Below are 19,554 nucleotides of genomic sequence, written 5' to 3' on the forward strand. Positions count from 1 at the left end.
TCATTATCCTTTCTGGTCATGTTATCCAGTCTGAGGGGGGGCGGTGAGGTGGTACCTCAGAGATCCTTTAATTTGCAAGGAAATTTATATTTCTTTGGGTAGAACATTCACATGTAAGTTTATGACTTCCCAGATAGAGGAATGGAGGAAGAACAGAAGAAAGAAAGGAAGGAAGGAAAGAAGGAAGGAAGAAACATTGCTCAACTGGAACTGGATAGCTGGGTGGCAGCTAACACTTCTCACAGATTATTGTTTTCAAAAAAGACCCAAGACATCATAAAGGTGATGTCCTGACTTGCAAGTGAATTGGATTTAAGTGAGGCAGAGCTGTGCAAAGTCATCATCCTCACTCTCTCCTCTTGAGGTGTCAAAGTCCTGTGGCAAGATATAGGTCAAAGTGATGGGCACAATGATCCCAGATGCAGTGGGGAGAGAGGTCTTTCTCAGGTCTTGGGGAACATCTCCAGTTGTCCTGGTCTATATCTTGTCACTGAATCCAGATGGATCTGGAGGAGAGGGTGAGGCTGGTGATTTTGCCCAGATCTGTCTCACAAATCTTACAAGTCAAGATATCACCTTCCTGATGTCCTTGATCTTCTTCCAGAAAGAAGGATGAACAACAAACAACATGCTCCCACCTTGGAATCTTTCCTTGTAAACAAAACCAACTTGAATCAGGTTATACCCTAGATATTCTTACTCCTTGTTAGGCTTTGTGGCATGAGGGACAAAATAAGTCAGAATGAAATGGTTTGCCTTGCTCAGATTTCAAGGGTGGCTGGTATCTCATGATCAGATGATTTCTCCTCTCCCTTTCCTCCAAAAGGTATAAAAAAACTTTTTCATAGATATCTAGTTTAGGAGACTCAGGACTCATGGGACATTCCCTAGGGTGGTAGGTTTGCTACCCTATTATCTCAATTAAAGACACTTCATTCCTTAACTTGTGACTTTGATTTATTTCAGGACTTAATACTGTCTTGTTAAGGATGACTTTTCAATTAATTACTCAAGCAATTTATTTAGTGATTCCTCTGTGTTAAACATTATAGATACATTGCATCTGGGTAATTAACATATTCATATCTAAGCAAAAGCAAAATAAATATGAGGTAATTTTCAGGGGGAAGGTGGTATCACTTCCTTATGTAGAAGGTGGCACTTGATGAGATTCAAAAGAACCTGGGGATTCTAAAAGGTAGAGGGGAGGAATAGCATCCTAGGCATGGGGCTATCTGGAGCAAAGGCTTGGAAATAGGAGATGGAAGAACAAGAAAGTCAGTAATTGTCACCTGTCCCATGGAATATATTTGCCTTCTGATTCCCTGAAGGCTACGGGATGCCTTAAATGTTTGCTGAGATTAGATTTATGTAAAGGAATAATCTCATAGATAACTATAATGTGGAGAGAATTGTAAATCTTTTAATGCTGAGATAGTTTTGCTGTTCCCTCTTTCTAGATAAAAGATCTTTATACAACTGGAAATCAGTAGGGGTGTGTGTGTGTGTGTGTGTGTGTGTGTGTTTTCCCTACCAAGTAAAAGATTATCATCCTAGTATAGACATTTAAGACATCCTTTTCTGGGCAATTAGGTGGTGCTGTGGATAGAGCACTGTCCTTGGAGTCAGGAGTTCCAGAGTCTGAATCTGGCCTGAGACAACTGACACTAACTAGCTCTGTGACCTTGGCAAGTCACTTAACCCTGACTGCCTTACGTCCAGAGCCATCTCCAGTCATCCTGGTTCCTATTTGGCCACTGGATCTAGATGACTTTGGAGGCGAAAGCGAGACTGGTAACTTAACATAGCACTTCCTTACTCAAAGTCAATTTATGTGCTTGCCCTGGTTATCACCTCCCTGATGTCATGGTCTTCTTTGAGAATGAAGGACAAATATTATTATTAAGACATCCTTTTAGCATGATGTGTGTTAAAACGAACTGTAACCTTTTACTCCAATTTTTACCTTGTGATCTGTGCCCCTCTGGAAACTTTGATCAATATTTCTCGGTCTTCCTAGTGTGCCCTTTGTTCATTAAAGAGAAGCAGCTCAATTATGAGATATTGGTCTATTCTCAGCACTCTTCTACTCATTTCCTTATGAACACAGCTTTCCAAGTCACCACTTGGAAAAAAATAGAAGCACCAAAGCAGTGGACAGGAGAAATCCCTAGAACCAGTTATAGAAGTTAAAAACAGAGTCATTGTCAGTCCCAAACTTACCTAGCTCTTTCCTAGGACCTACATTTTCATGTCAACAAATCGTTCTGATATTATTCCTCTTTAGAATGAGAGGAAGAAGTATTCCTTCCTTTTACCCATTCTCTATATTTCATCCTTTCTTATACCCTTCCATCTCCACTTCCTGAACCTTTTAGCCCTCTCTTTTCAAGGTTCCCTTCCCTTATGTTTTTAGGTATAGACAAGACTGACCAATATTTGAGACAATGGAATTTTTGTCTGACACTATGATCTGTGTTATCTAGCTTATACTTTCCTGGATTCCTTTTGTTGCTAATTTTTTTTAGGTTTTTTTTTTGGCAAGGCAAATGGGGTTAAGTGGATTGCCCAAGGCCATGCTGCTAGGTAATTATTAAGTGTCTGAGACCAGATTTGAACCCAGGTACTCCTGACTCCAGGGCCGGTGCTCTATCCATTGTGCCACCTAGCTGCCCTTGTTACTAATTTTATATATACATTGCTCTGTATATATTTCTTCATATGCTATCTCCCCCATTAGAGTAGAAGCTCCTTGATGAGGAGCTTGCCTCTTTTTATATTCCCAGTGCTTAGCACAATGTATGATACATAGGAGATGTCTCATAAATATTTATTGCCTGACTGATATATCTTATAACTATATCATCTCCACTTGATCTGTTTTTTTCCAGTCCTTTTCCCCTCTTGAAATGCTACAATCTGCTTTTTAATGGAAAACAGTGGGAATCTTTGAGTTCATCACTGACCAGTTTATAGCTAAACAAGTACTTTCACAATTTACAATATCCTTTCCATACTTTAAAAAGGGTAATGTAGGTGGTATCATCATCATCATCATCATCATCATCATCATCATCATCATCATCATTAATATTTCCATTTGGGGTAATTAGTGAGTGCCACAGGTGGGTCTGGAATTTCCCTCATCTACAAAAATGGGGACAATTGCAGAGTCATTGTGGGTATCAAATGGGATCATAGTTGTAAAGTGCCCCAGATAGTGCCTTATTTATAGTAGATGCTATATAAATGCTTATTCTCCATTTTATAGCTAAAGAATGTGAGATTTTGATTTACTCATGGTTACTGACCCCAAAATTACATAATTGGGGTTCAAAGATTGCCTTTTTCTATCTTAAGTCCCATGCTTTGATTATTATACCATTCTGTCTCCCTTCTACCTGGGAAGGCAGTGTTGCCCAGTGGCTAGAATATTGCTTTTGGAATCAGAAAAGCCTGCGTTCAAATTTTTCCTTTGACTTAAACATTTCAATTGCTGATTTGGTTTTGGTTTCATCTTCATTTCTGAGCATCCCTCTCTCTTTCCAGAAACTATCTCTTGTAATAAAGAATTTTTTTTTTTTAGGTTTTTGCAAGGCAAATGGGGTTAAGTGGTTTGTCCAAGGCCACACAGCTAGGTAATTATTAAGTGTCTGAGGTCGGATTTGAACTCAGGTCCTCCTGACTCCAGGGCTGGTGCTCTAGCCACTGTGCCACCTAGCTGCCCCAATGAAGAATTTTTTAAAAAAGAAAAGAAAAAATGTAAAACTAGCCAATGTATCAATTAATCTGACAATATATGCAGTATTCTACAGCCATCATTCCCCATCTCTACAAGAAATGAAAGGAAGTGTATTTATTTTCTCAGGTTTTCTCAGGGGGAAGTTTGGTCATAATAATTATGCAGTATTCAATTTCATTGTTTTCTTTGAAATATTGATATTCTTATTGATATTTGCTTTCTTAGGTCTAATTATTCACTTTATATAAGTTGACGTATCTTCCCATATTTCTCCTAAATCCTCATGTTCACCATTTATTGTGATGCAGTAATACTCTCTTATCCTGATGCGTCCTATTTGTTTAGCTGTAATTAGGCAGCTAGCTGGCACAGTGGATAGAGTGCAAGCTGTGTGACTCCAGGGTAAGTCATTTAACTTTTCCACACCCCAGTTTTCTGGATTATAAGGATAATAATAGCATCTATATTGTGAGGATCCAATAAGTTGGTATATGTAAAGTGCTTTGCAAACTTTAAATTTCTTTATAATGCTTTGTTGTTCAGTCTTTTCAGTTGTGTCTATCTCTTCATGATCCCATTTGGGGCCTTCTTGGTAGACATACTGGAATGGTTTGTTGTTTATTCTCCAGATCATTTTACAGGTGAGGAAAGTGAGGCAAATAGGGTGAAGTGACTTGCTCAGGGTCCCAGGGCTCATAGGTGTTTGAGGCTGAATTTGAACCCAGGTTGATACAGAGGAAATTCTAAGCAGAGAGCAACTTGTACTTGTTTTTTCTATGCTGACTTTGTGCCTAAAAAGCCTGTAGAATAAAACCAAAGGCATATTAGGTCTTGTACCATCTTTTGGAAAGCTTGACATTTTGTGCCCCCCCCTCCATCCTTGGATTAATAAAGGCATTCTCACTATTCTGTCTCTTATAAACATTTTCCATACATCATATCAAAGCGATTTTGCCCCATCAGGGACCAGGCTCACCTGACTCTGAAAGGGAGACTGAAGTACACAAAAAATGTTGAGTTAACAAAATGTTCTTCAGTAATGAGTTAACTGCCCTTGACTGTTTCTGACATGATTCCCTAATCCACATTTGTGCAGAAAGCATAGAGCTAATCCTTCCCTAAACCTTCCTCAATCCCTCCCAGATCACTCCCCATGCTTGGCTTTCCCTTTAAAAGTTTCTACCCATTCTCCCCAATTTCCTAGTTCTTTCTTGGAATTTAGCCTGCTTGGAGAAGCATAATAAACATATATGTCCATCATATCTCTGGGTCATTGAGTTCATGAATTTTTTCATCTACCTGCTGGAATCCCAAAGTCCATCAAGGTCCTCCTGACTCCAGGTCCATTGTTCTATACTCTGTACACTAAACTGTCCTAAATTATTTTATTTATATGAAGCCCAACTATACTTGAAAGTCCATTGTTGTTTAGTAGTTTCATCATATCTGATTCTTCATGACCTCCATATGGGTTTTCTTGGTACCGATACAGAAGTGGTTTGCCATTTCCTTCTTTGTTCATTTTTATAGATGAGGAAACAGAGAAAAAGAAGGTTAAGAGACTTGCCCAGGTTCACACAGCTACTAAGTTTCTGAAGTCAGATTTGAACTCAGGAAATTGAATCAGAATTTCTAACTTCAAGCTTGACACTCTATCCAACCTGCCACCTAAAAAAAAGCTTAAAAACAAATTTTTCAGGATTCTTTCTCCTTTCCCCTAACTGCCTTTTTAATAGATTTTTTCTTGTTTTACTTAATACCTTTTTACATTGTTTTTATCTTTTAAAATTACATTAGCACATATTTATGGAATATAACAATTATTTCCATAACATAGTTCAATAAAAAAGATGATTGTACATGAAATCAACTATTCACAACCTACTATTCTTTTCAAATATACAAGAAAATTATCATGTAAATTTCTTTCCCCCCCTTTTCCCTTACTTTCCCTCCTTATAGTTATTTTTGCTCACATTTTTCTTAGAAGTCTTATGGAAGTTAAGGGTAGTTATACTCAATGATGGTCCAGTTCTCTAGGAAGATGAACAAGTGACTACCAAGGGGTGATAAGGACAGAAGATCTAGTCTTGTCTGAAAATTTCCAGAGTGAGGAGGGAGACTGAATCCATCCTATAGATTGATTTGCCTGAAGAACTATGAGGACTGTTCCATCCACCTTGTCTATATTGGTTGACTTTTTAGGGCTGAGAAAAAGCAGCCAGAGATAGGTCCTGACCCATTCCTCTGAATGGTTTACACTTTCCTTTCAAATATCACCACAGGGTGAGGGGAACAGAGGGCAGAGTAAAAAAATGAGACCAGCTTCTTGGAAGCAGTCCACATGGGAAGATTTGTGCTCTTTGGCTAATGAATACTCTGCAGAAGATTCTTTTTCTTCCTCTTTTTTCTTTTTCTTCTTAATCTTTCTGCCTCAACCAGAATCCCTGGGGCACATGGCTTCTACCCAAGACTGAATAAGGTCCAATTCTCCCTTGAGGGCAGTGGCTGCCCCACGTTTATGACTCTTTTTAGGGAAAACAGATGCTCCCCTATGCTAAAGAGTTGAGCAGCCTGGGGAGGTTTTTGTTCAGGGTTGAAACACTGTGTGAATGGAGCAACATGAGCATCTTCAGCTTCGATACCACACTGCCACCGACTGAGTAGGGTGTCTAGAATAGAGCTTAGACGCTTCAGAGATCAAGAGTTGGGGTGACTGTCTTGGTTTCTGTTGCAGCCAGATCATCCACTTATTAACACTAGAACTGGACATATACCTGATGGTGACTCTATCTCCTGGTGCCCCAAACAGGAAAGTTGAGGACTGGGTCAACACAATGGCTACCTTGGATTCTTGGTTGGAAAAGGAGAAAAAGAAAGATTTAAGTGAAGAATCTTATCTAGATATAGTGAATGTAGAAGTAGTCCCCTTACCCTTAGGATGTGTTAGAGATACCTACTGGTAAACTCCTCCTGTCTCAAAAGTGGTGCTCACTTAGAGCTTATGGGAAGTCTTACCTGGAGGCCAAAGTAAAAGGAGTTGGAGAGTAAGCACTGGGAGAGCACTGTGACCCTTGCAGACTTAGAGGCAAAGAGCTATGAGCTCAGCATGAGACAGAAGGCAAATATTTATATCTTAGGCTGAGTTTGTGGAAGGTTCCTTAGATATCAACATGTGAAACAGTACTAGTGCAACCTCAATTCAAGAAGCCAATGAGTGATTATATGCCCAATTGTGTGTGAGTGACCCAGTTGTATTTACTTGAAGGTGTGACCTCTTTTTTATTGCTATGTTAAATGCACCCACCTTAGACTGGGCATGGTAGTGACTGTGGCAGGTGGCCAGTTGTGGTTTTAAATGGGGTAAAGCTTCTTTATTTCACTAGGAGAAATCAGATGGCTCTTGGTCTCAGCTGGCAAGTGTCTATGCAAAGAATTAATTAAGGGAAAAAAAAAGGAGCTGAGTTAGAAACAAAACTAAGATTAGGGAACAACAGAATTTAAAGACAGCTAAGTGCCCAGGCTTAAATAAAATTTGGATAGAGGTAATTTTGGAGATGGTCTACTAAGTGGTGTGGGGAGAATGTATTCCTTGAGTTGTTGGGGTGGTGGAAATATTTTTTTTCTCTTTTGTATTTCTGTTATATCTTTCTAAAAACTGAAAAAAGGATGACTGGTCTGTGCCTTTTATTTTGTAAATAGAGCAACTGAGGCCCAAAAGAGCAAACCAGTTATTTAGGTCTCTTTTTCCTATTAAAATCCACCACCTCCTTTGGATTGAATTGAGACTATCTTAGGATCTGGGATTGGGCAGGTAAATTCAATAAATAAGAACAAAAACTGGGTAATTGGAGCAACATTATTGGTGATATTACCCACTGAATTTGCTTGTGACTTGGGGGTAATTAATGTAGGTTAAAACATGTAAGAATAGCTTCAGAACCTGTGTAGGACCTGAAACGCTACACTAGGACTCAGGAAAACCTGAATTCATATTCTATCTCAAGCATTTACTGGTCAAATGACTTTTTCTTTACCTCACTTTCCTCATCTGTAATAGAAGGGATTGTTTCTCCACTCAGAAAGTCATCACCTGTTGTCTGTCCCTCATCGTCTCTCCATTGGACTCTTTCAGTGGCTATCTCATTGGTGGTCTACACTGCAACTCTCTCCCCACTCCAGTCCTCAACTGCTAAACTGGTCATTCAAGAGCGAAGGTTTGACCATGTCAACCCCTTTACCCCCAAAACTCCAGTCACCTCTTTTACCTCCAGGATATAAAATAAAAACCTCTGGTTGTCCTTATAACTTGGCCAATTCCTGCCTTTTCAATTTCCTTACACTTTACTCCCAGGTACCTCCTGACTTAGTGCTACTGGTCTTGCTTTTTCTCATAAATGACACTGTATCCTTTCACTGACTGCCCCATATACCTGCAATGCTCTTTTTTCCTCACTCTCACTTCTAGTTTCACTTGCTTCCCATTTCCTTAGACATAAAGGCATGGGGAAGTTTCTAGTTATATTCACTTGCTAGTATGATCTCCTAGTGCAGTTTTTTTAGAGCATGTACTTTATGTTGGACATGGTAGTGTCTGTGGCAAGTATCTGACTGTGCTATTTTTTAAAAATTTAAATGTTTTAACGTTGAACTTAAACACTAAAAGAAGAGCATTTCCATATTTGTAGAATACAAAAGAGGGTTCTATCAGTAATCACAAATCTTCATTGCACGTAGCTTGCAAAAGAAGCAAATGATAAATTCCATCCATTTCTTTGCAAACTGTCCTGTTATCTATATCTCCTAATATTCTTTTTTGTGCATTTAAAAAATCATTCAATCATTTAAAAATGATTACTTCATTCCTGAATTATAAATTGGAAAGAAATAAAGAAAAAAATCCCCTGAAACATATAAGCATAATAAATCAGAATGAATCTAGAGAGTGGTCATGTCCAAAAATATAGATCTCCTTCTGCATCTTGTGTCCATCATCTCTTTCTTAGGAGATGATAAATACATCTTCACAGAGTTTCTCTATAAACATGATTCAGAGTTATTTTTCTTTACAGTGCTAATGTCACCATATAACTTGTTCTCCTGCCTTTATTTACTTGACATTTTGTCAGTTTAGATGGCCTGGGATTCTATGAAATAGCCCTTTCATCAGCTCTTTCAAGTTCAATAGTATTTTATTATATTTATATACACCATATTTTATTCAGTTGTTCTCCAATTATTTAAGAGGAAATCTAGGCATCAGAATGAATTCTGTTACTCCAGGATCAAGGCATTTATTTTGTCATAGATAGAGCACTGGTCCTAGAATCAGGTCCAACCATCGACACTTATTGGATGTGTGACTCTGAGTAAGTCACTTAACTCCGTTTTGCTTTAGTTTTCTTATCTGTGAAATGAGCTGGAGAAGGAAATGGCAAACCACTGCAGTATCTTTGCTAAGAAAACTCTAAATGGGGTCACAAAATGTTGGATACAACTGAAACAACTCAACAACAACAACACCCTTTCCCATGTATTATCTTCCCTCTTTTCCCCTCCTTTCTATCAGTCCCTCCTTCTCTCCCTCCCTTTTCTCCTCCTAATTCCCTGTAGGGTAAGATAAATTTCTAAACCCAACTGAATGTCTATGTCATTCCCTCTTTGAGTCAAATCCAATGAAAGTTAAAATTCATGTAATTCTTACACCTTCCCTTTTTTCCTCTACTGTATCAGGTACTTTGATGTACTTGGTCTCTTCATGTAATGTAATTTAACCTCATTTTGCCTCTCCCTTTCTCCCCTTCCAGTACAAGTCCCTTTCTAATGTTTTAATATTTTTTTTTAAATCATCCCATCAAAAAACAATTTATGCACATACCTTCTGTCTAAGTATACTCACTTTAATAGAGATACAGAGTTATGAATATCCCTTACATGTAGGGATATAACCAGTTTAATCTTATTGAATAATATTATTTTTCTTTTTCCTTGTTGACCTTTTAATGTTTCTCTTGAGTTTCATGCTCAAAGATTGAATTTTCTGTTTAACTCTCTTCTTTTTCAGGAAAATTTGAAAGTCCCCTATTTCACTGAATATCCATTTTTCCCCCTGAAAAAGCTCAATTTTGCTGGTTAGTGAATTCTTGACTGTAATCCAAGCTTTTTCCCTCTAGAATATCATATTCCAAACCCTTCAAGTCTTTAATGATGATGCTGTCAAATCCTGTATAATCCTGACTGTGGTTCCTTGGTATTTTAATTGTTACTTTCTGGCTGCTTGCAATATTTTCTCCTTGATCTGATAAAACTGGAATTTAACTACACTATTCCTTGGCATTTTCATTTTGGGATCCCTTTAGGAGGTGATCAGTGAATTCTTTCAATGACTATTTTATACTATTGTTCTAGGATAACAGAGAAGTTTTCCTTGATAATTTCTTGAAAGATATTGTCTTTCCAGGCCCTTTTTTTTCATCCTGGCTTTCAAGTACACCAATAATTTTTAAATGATCTCTCCTGTATCTATTTTCTAATCAGTTGTTTTTCCAATGAGTTATTTTAAATTTTCTTCTAATCTTTTCATTTTTTAAAATTTTGCTTGACTAATTCTTCATATCTCATAAAAGTCATTAGCCTATATTTCCCAAGTCCATTCTTCAAGGAATTATTTTCTTCACTTAACTTTTGCATCTCTTTTTCCATTTGATCAATTCTATTTTTAAAGGACATATTATCTTTTTTTATTTGCCCAATTATATTTTTGAAGGAATTATTTCTTTTTAAATATACCCAATTGTAATTTTAAGGATTTATTTTCTTCAGCTAAGATGCTGAATTTCTCTTGCATTTCTTTTCCTAATATTTCTTCTTGTTTGCTAAAATTCCTTTTGAACCCTTCAAAGAAGACTTTTTGGGCCAGAGACCAATTCATATTTTCCTCTGCAGTTTCACATGTAGTACTTTTTCTGTCATCCTCTTCTGAGATAGTCCTGTGTTTTTCCTTATGTACAATGTAATTTTCTATAGTCCTGGATTTTTCGCTGACTTTTCTTGCTCATTTTGAGCTTTGTTTCTGGGTGCTATCCCAAACTTCTTGGGTTGGGGAAGGGACCCATTTGCAGAACTTCTACTATGAAAATACCAGTGGCTTGCTCATTGGACTGGGCAATCCAACCCAGTTGTGCTAACTGAACAGAGAGTCTGAGGTACCTTTCTTGGAACCCTCCCAGATGGCCAACTGTGTTGTTGACCTGCTGAGTTGGAACCCCAGGGACCTCTGCTGTGACTGAGAATTTCTGGCTGTGCCCATGCTGGTTTCAGTTCCCTGCCCTGGGTTTTGCTCCCTGCTCCTGGTCATGCTTCCCCTCCACCCAAGACAGATCTTGCTGAAAAATGCTCCACTCTATTCTTTCGAGAGTTCTGACACTCAGAATAAATTTAGAACTTGATTAACATTATTTTTTCAGGGAATCCCAGGGAGCTCAAGGAAGTTCCAGGCTTCTCTCTGCCACCTTATTATCTACCTCCTTATCACTGCCATCCTGTCATTGTTTTCCTAAGAATAGATAGATGGTGGATACAGTGAGTAGAATGCCAGCCCTGGTCAGAAGGACCTGAATTCAAATCTGACCTCAGATGCTTGCTAGCTGTGTGACCTTGGGCAAGTCACTCAACCCTGATTGTCTCACATCTAGAGTCATCTCTAGTTGTCCTGGTCCATATCAGGTCACTGGACCCAGATGACTCTGGAGGACAAAGTGAGGCTTGTGACTTAGGACAACACCCTCCTCATCCAAATGAAATTCACATGCATGCCATAGCATCACCTCCCTGATGTCATCATGGTCTTCTTTGAAGATGAAGGACAACTTTACCATCCTCATTGAGTTTGATATCTTCCTACACCAAACTTTCAGTGTATATGTGTATTTAACTTTCCTTTTCCATTTCAGGTAAGTGTGTTTCAATTGATGCTCATTCCCTTCCTACTTCCTCCATCTTCTCATATATCCTAATATAAGAAATAACAAGTTCTGTTCCCTTCTTTCTTTTTTCTACCCTAAGGTATTCCTTTTATCCTCCCTTTGCTTTCTCAGAACAGAACCAATCCAACCCCAGAACCCATTCTGTTCTTTTTTATTCAACTCCCTCTTTACTCTTTGAAGACATGGAGGTTTTGAAGAGACATTTGTTTCTTCTTTCTCCATTAGAATGTTAGAACTTTATCATCATACAATCCCTTCTAATTGCTTGAATAAACTGGCCTTTTGAGAGCCCTCTGGATGTCTGATTCTGTATCTACTCAGCTTTAGTCTTTTTTCCAGAGATTTTCGACATCCTTTAGACCTTTAAAGTCTAGTTTCCTCACTGAAGGATTATGTTCAGCTTTGCCAACGAGGCTATTCTTGGTTGTAATCTTAGATCTTCTGCCTTTTGACAAATTGTATTCTAAGATCTTCTCTTGTTTATGGTAGAAGCTGCCAGGTCTTGTATGCATTTGATTGTAGTTTCTTGGTCCTTGAACTGTATCTTTTTGGATGCTGGTAGGATTTTTCTTTGATTTTCTTTTGGGGTTCTTTTCAGGAAATTGAGGATTCTTCCTGTCTTTACTTCATCCACTGCTTCTGAAACATATGACAGTTTTCATTAATGATTTTTTGAAATATCAGGTACAGAGTTTATTACATCCATATCATGAAGGCTTTGTCAGGGGAATTCTCTATTCTTGATGACTATGGGCACAGAACTTTGAAGGCAACTATTGAGTGGACCTGAGGAGTAAATAAATGCATTTCAGGCATTCTATTCAAAGTCATGGAAATGAGTGATGGAATATCATATATGGGAACATTAAAAAGGCCATTCTGTCTGGAATGTAGAGCTCATAAAGGGGAATAATGTTTAATAAGTCTAAAGAGGTATGTTAGTTTAAGACTGTGAAGGGCTTTGCATGCCAAATAGAGAAGTTTGTATGTGGTCCTAGAGTATCTAGAGAGGGTCACCAACATGATGAATATGTGCAGTCATATGTAGCCTGGTTGAAGGCATCCATGGTGTTTAGCCTTAAGAAAATCCTTGGATAGAAAAGATTGTGATGGTATTTAGCGATCTAAGATATGCAGGAGGGATCATCTTTGTTCTGTTTGGTTCCAGAAAGCATTTCTTGGTTCCAGGTAATAGTTATAAAGAATTTAACTTTATGTAAGGAATAACTTCTTTTAAAATTTGAGCTCTCCAGAAATACAATAGGTTGATAAGAAAGTATTGATTTCATCTTCATTAGAGATTGTTGGGCAGGTGACACAGGGGATAGAGCACTGAACTTGTAATTAGGAAAACTCATCTTCATGAGTTCAAATCCAGACTCAGACATCTACCCAGTTATGTGACCTTAGGCAAGTTACTTAACCCTGTTTACTTCAGTTTCCTTATCTGTAAAATGAACTGAAGAAGAAAATGGCAAATCATTCCAGGACCTTTGCTAAGGAAATTCCAAATGGAGTCTCCAAGAATCAGAAATGATTAAACAGCAACAATCACAAGCACTGCAGTTGCAACCATAACAATATATTTTAAGACTGGTGATCACTTGCTAGTTATATTTTAAATAGAATATAAGTTGAGGTCCTTTCTTGATGGTCTTGTCATCAGAGCTCTCTGGGATGACTTGTTGGAAATGCAATAGGAAGGTAGAAAGAGATGAAGAAGCAACATCCTGAGGTCTGGAATTGTAGCAAGAACATAATAAAGTAATCATCATACATTTAACAAATATTATAATTGGCGGTGGGAGTACAGATATTAGAATGAGACAGGTCCTGCCCTCTGTGAGATCACATTATACTAGGAGGTTATGAGTCATTCAAAAGAAGCAAGTACAGGATAAACCCCAAAGAAAAAGAGATTTGAGGAGAGGGGCACAAATAACTCAGGGAATAAGAAAAAAGCTGAGAGGGTGGAAGGGAGTGAGGGGGGAGAGAAAAATATTGTGTGAGACAGAGTTCTCTAAGTTAGTATTTTCATAGTGCATTAAAGCTTGCACAGCCTTTAAAATAAATATCTGCTTTGATCCTCACAACAACCCAATGAAATCAGTGCTATTATTATCACCATTTTACAGATGAAGAAACTGAGGCTGAGAGGTCAGGGATACACAGGTAGCAAGTCACTGAGGCAGAAGCTAAACTGGGATAGTTCTTCCTGACTTGAGGTCCTGTTCTATCTAGTAAATGTCTGAGGTCAGATTTGAACTCAGAAAGATGAGTCTTCCTAACTCCAGGCCTTCTACCCAACTGTGCCATGTAACTGCGCCATAAGATATGAATATATAGTTAATCTGCATCACTAGAATAAATTTCCATACCAGGAATAGAGTAGTGTTTATAAGAGCTAACTGGGTTAGAAAAAAAATCTTCATGGGAAAAAAATTTCTATTAAATAATTATATTAAAAGTTTGATATCCAGGATATGTAAACAACAGAAAAATGTAAGGCTAAAAGCCATTCCCCAAAAGATAGGTAGTCAAAGGAAATGAACACACAGTTTTCAAAAGAATAATGACAAATTATTAACCACCATATGAAAGATTGCTCTGCTGCACTAATAATAAAAGAAACTTGCCCCTCTTGACTAAACTCAATTGAATTGATGATAGTCCATAATGAAATATCAGCCACTATGATTCCATTCTTATACATCATAGAAATTAATCAATATCTATTACTTGTAAACCATCTTCTAAATGTCCATCCTATCCAGTATACTCTAATCAAGGAGGTCATGCCTTGATCATCATCTTATACAAGTCCATTGGTTGAAAAAGTGGAAAAAAATTATCACATGAGAGAAATAATTATTTCAGTGATTAATTCAATTATTTCAATCATTGAAAGTTTTTTCCCTTTTCTACTTTCTCATCCAGAAGTCAATCAGTGTGTGAAATAGTTCCTAAAGATTTAACTAGCCAGGTTGGCTAAGATCTAATCAAAGAAATTCTAAATTTAGACTATTGAATGGATTTCTGTTCATTGTGTTTACTCAGACAGATCTGGGAAAATGTTGATTCGCCCTTTTGTCAGACACATGATATGGAAATCACTAAGTCTTTTTGATTAAGACTTGGGTGATCCAGGTCACATACTTCCCAAAATACTCATAGCCTAGTCCCTCATTATAATATTCCTTTTCTCACTAATTGTTAATCAATCAGAATTGATTGCCACCCTCAGGAACACTCACTCTTCCAAGGGCATATAAACAGTGAGCACAACATCATGAGGGGTCTTTGGGCTAGGAGAGTTGACCAAATGACCTTCCTTTCAGTAATAACCATGCTAGTCTTTTTAATAAGATTATAGAATTACCTAGAATCTGTTGCTCAATGTCTATTTTATAGTTCAGTTTTTACAGTTTGAACTAGAAAATCACCAACAAATATGAACATTTCCATATACAAAGACAACAAAAAATCAGGATTATATATGAAACTTTGGATCTACTATATATAACTTTCTCCTTTTAATCTACATTGTATTTAATGTGGTAGTATCAAAATGTTCTCTTATTCCCCCTCTAATTCTCTTCTCTATGGTTTTAAGTTATCATCTCCAGTCGTCCTGATTAATATCTGGCCACTGTACCCGGATGGTCCTGGAGGAAAAAGTAAGGCTTGTGACTTAGCACAGCGCCCCCTCAATCAAATCCAATTGATGTGCTTTGTCATGGCATCATCTCCCTGATGTCATGGTGGTCTTTGAGAAAGAAGGACAAAACATTAAAATATTTCTTTTTTTTTTTTTTGCAAGGCTTGCCCAAGGCCACACAGCTAGGTAATTAGTAAGTGTCTGAGACCAGATTTGAACCCAGGTACTCCTGACTCCAGGGCCGGTGCTTTATCCACTGCACCATCTAGCCACCCACATTAAAATATTTCAATGATACTATTCCTCATTTCTTTCCTTTTTTTTGGTCATTATTAACACTCTCTTTCTTTCCTCTCTATCTCCCCAAAACCTACACAAAAGCTTTCCTTTGTAACAAAAACTATAGGCAAGAAAAACAAGTTTGTGTTGGAATTCTAGTGTCTGAAAATATTTATCTTCAAAACTTCTGTCAAGAAGCAGGAGACTTGTGTTGTTAGAAATCTTCTAGAATAGTGTTTAGTAATTATAGAGTTAGAGATCTTATATATATTACTTTATTTTTTGTATTATTAAATATCTTAGAGTTCTTAAATCTTTCAATGGGCATTAATATCTAAATTATTGTGGTCATTAATATTGAAATAGTGATCCTGGTTTTCTCACTTTTTCTCATCTAAGTTTTCCTGTGTTTCTTTGAATCAATCACTTTCACTGTTTTTTATGAAGTAGTAATATTTCATTCTATTCATAGGCTACAATTTGTTTATCCTTTTCTCAATCAAGTATGCACAATTTATTTTTTATTGATATTTTATTTTATTTCTCCAATCACATGTTATGAACATTTTTAAATATATATTTTGTTTTCCATTTATAACAGTAGTTTCTACCAATCATTTTTTTGCAAGGTTTTGAATTTTACAATTTTCTCCCTCTCTATAACAGAAAGCAATCTGATATAGTCTTTACATTTGTTTCTATGTTGAAAGAAAAAACCTCTATAAGGAAGAAAGGAAATATTAGAGATAGCAAAATTATGCAATACATAAGACAACTTTTTTAAAAATTGAAGATGATAATCTTTGGTCATTTAAACTCCATAGTTTCTTCTCTGGATACAGATGATATTCTCTATCACAAAGCCCCTAAAATTGCCCCTGATCATTGCATTGATTGAATGAGCATGTCCATCAAGGTTGATCATCACCCCATGTTGTTATTAAGGTGTAGAATGTTCTTCTGGTTCTGCTCATCTCACTCAGCATAAATTCATGCAAGTCTTTCTAGGTATTTCTGAAATCTCATTCCTCCTGGGGGTTGGACAATAGTGTTCCATCACACACATATACCACAATTTGTTCAATCATTCCCCTTTTGATGGACATCCCCTCTATTTCCAATGCTTTGCCACTGCAGATAGAGATGTTATGAATATTTTTTGTACATGTGAAGTTTTTATCCTCTTTCCTGATCTCTTCAAGTTACTGCTGACCCAGTGGTGGTATTTCTGCATCAAAGGGTATGTACATTTTTAATGTCCTTTGGACATAATTCCAAATTTCTCTCCAGAAAGTTTGGATCAGTTCACAACTCCACCAACAATACATCAGTGTCCCAGATTTCCCATATCCCCTCCAACACTGATCATTATTCTTAGGTTGTTTTTTAGGTTTTTTTTTTTTGCAAGGCAAATGGGGTTAAGTGGCTTGCCCAAGGCCACACAGCTAGGTAATTATTAAGTGTCTGAGACTGGATTTGAACCCAGGTACTCCTGACTCCAAGGCCGGTGCTTTATCCACTACGCCACCTAGCTGCCCCTCTGATCATTATTCTTTCTGGTCATACTGGTCAACCTGAGAAGTGTGAGGTGGTACCCCAGAGATACTTTAATTTGCATTTCTCTAATCAGTAATGATTTAGAGCATTTTTTTCATATGACTATAGATAACTGATTTCCTCCTCTTAAAATTGTCTTAGACGCACAATTTATTGACAGTTCTTTGACAATGAACAATCAGTTAGTCATCCAGCAAGCATACTATTATGTACCAGGCACTTAAGATACAAAGTAAAGGAAAAAAGAGTCTTGGACCACAAGGAACCATATATACTATTAGATAAATAGAGTGTAAATGGAAGATGCTTTCCAAGGTAAGAAACTAACAACAAGGTGTCAGGGGAGTAGAACCAAGAAGAGCATCTTATGGGAGCTGATATTTGAGCTGTGATGAAGGAAGCCAGGAAATGAAAGTGAGGAGGAAGGGACTAGAGTCAGATGGGCTTGAAGGTCCAGGCAATGAATGAGCAGATTAAAGGAGCAATGGGACTGAGTCTGAGAACAGTGGCTGCTCTGATCCTGAGACTAAGGACAAAGCAGCTACTCCCTTGAACCTAAAGCAGCTGAAGAATCTGGGTACATTCTAGTTTGGAGCTGGAATATTGTATGAGTTATCAACTTTGAGAGAGCAGGCAAAAATAATCTGAGGGTGAAATGCGTCCCAGATCCTTTGCCACAGAACCAGGCAGAAACCCCATCTGCAGTACAGCAGTTTAGGAGATTGCCTCCCCTCATCTCCTACTGTTTTCTTTCTCTTTTTCTTTTCCTGGAACCAGTAAAAGGAGTTGTTGATGTTCTCCCTGTACATATAGATGATGCTGAGATTCTTTCTCAAATGAAGTTATTCCATCTGGAAAGATCTTGAAGATAAAAGATAGATTCTCCCTGAAGACAAGAACTGTTTCAATTTTGTCTTTATATCCAGCGCAGCATAATTACTGGAACATCCTTGATGTGTGGTTGATTGTTTGCTTTATCCCAATTCTCTTCATTTGTAGATAGGATACTGAGGATAAACTTATTATACTTAGGTAGTCTGTGCCTCCTGCCTCCCATGAATGTTCCAAGACGAGATGACAGAAACTGTTGGATATAGGACCAAGATGATGTCCTTATACCAAATAGACTCAATTTTGGGGAAAATATTTGTCAATATAGGAGAGCTTTTGGGGGTTCCCCAGAGAATCAGAGACCTTGACTTTTTCTTTTGCAGTTATCTTCACTGTGAACATAGAGTGAAACTTCTGCCTGCTCCAGAGAGCAGAAAGGTTTTTGTTCTAGGAGATATCACTGTGGACTGGCCAACCATAGTCATGCCCACAGTAATAATCTCCAGTGTCCTCAGGCTCCACAGAGCTGATGACCAAGTTGTAGTCGCTGCCACTTCCACTGCCAATGAACCGAGTAGGGACACCTGAGGCCCGTTTTTCAGTATTGTAGATAAGCACTTTTACAGATTGTCTGGACTTCAGTTGGTACCAGCTGACTTCTTTGTTCACATTGGCACTGGTCCTGCAGATGATTGTGGCTTTCTCTCCTGGAGACAGGAACAGAGCCTCTGGAGTCTGTATGATTGAGATATCCCCCTTTGCAACTAAACAGCAAAATAGAAAATGATAATTGTGTTGAATCAGAAGCCACATGCAAGATGAATGATGATATTTTTTCTCTTTGTTAAATGAACCTTACCTGTTACCCAGAAAGCTAGGATCCAGAGGTGCTGAGCACGAGTCCTCATGTTGGCAGTGGACCACAGTCTGAGAACTATCACTGAATCATAGAGGGAAACCTCAGGCATTCATAGGTCAGAAGAGGAAGGAACATGCAAAGAGGATGAGCTAAGGACATCAACTTCCTCCTTGGGGAAAGATTTAAATGGTTGCCACAGCCTGGCTCCATCTCTGTCAGACAAGGACATCAAGAGGACCCCACCCCTGTGGGGCATCCTTGAAGATTTCTAAGATGGGGTCCTCATGGGAATTAGATAGAGGTTTTTTTTCTTTGATATAAAACTGGGTTGTTCCTCAATGCATCCTAGGTAGAAGAAATGAACTCTAGCTATGATCTCATCTTCAGTGATCCAGAAGAGAAAGTGCAAGATTGACATTCTCAGGGAGAGGAGGTATCAGGCTAGAATCTTATCTATCTGTCCCCTTAAATATTAATAGTTTTCAGTATCAAATTGTTCTCATTTTTTTAGGTTTTTGCAACACAATGGGGTTAAGTGACTTGTCCAAGGCCACACAGCTAGGTAATTATTAAGTGTCTGAGGCAAGATTTGAACTCAGGTATTCCTGACTCCAGGACCAGTGCTCTATCCACTGCACCACCT

General features: G+C 37.8%; 1 gene segment (V, D, J or C); it reads right to left on the bottom strand.

Annotated features, from left to right (window-relative positions):
* Positions 1 to 16,213: 16,213 nt before the first annotated feature.
* Positions 16,214 to 19,068, bottom strand: LOC141513109 (immunoglobulin kappa variable 3-11-like). The segment is given in 2 exon segments: positions 16,214 to 18,816; positions 18,912 to 19,068. Coding segments are annotated over 2 exon segments (426 nt in total).
* Between the last annotated feature and the right edge of the window lie 486 nt (positions 19,069 to 19,554).

Source organism: Macrotis lagotis, chromosome 1 (assembly GCF_037893015.1).
Source record: "Macrotis lagotis isolate mMagLag1 chromosome 1, bilby.v1.9.chrom.fasta, whole genome shotgun sequence".
NCBI lineage: Eukaryota > Metazoa > Chordata > Mammalia > Peramelemorphia > Peramelidae > Macrotis > Macrotis lagotis.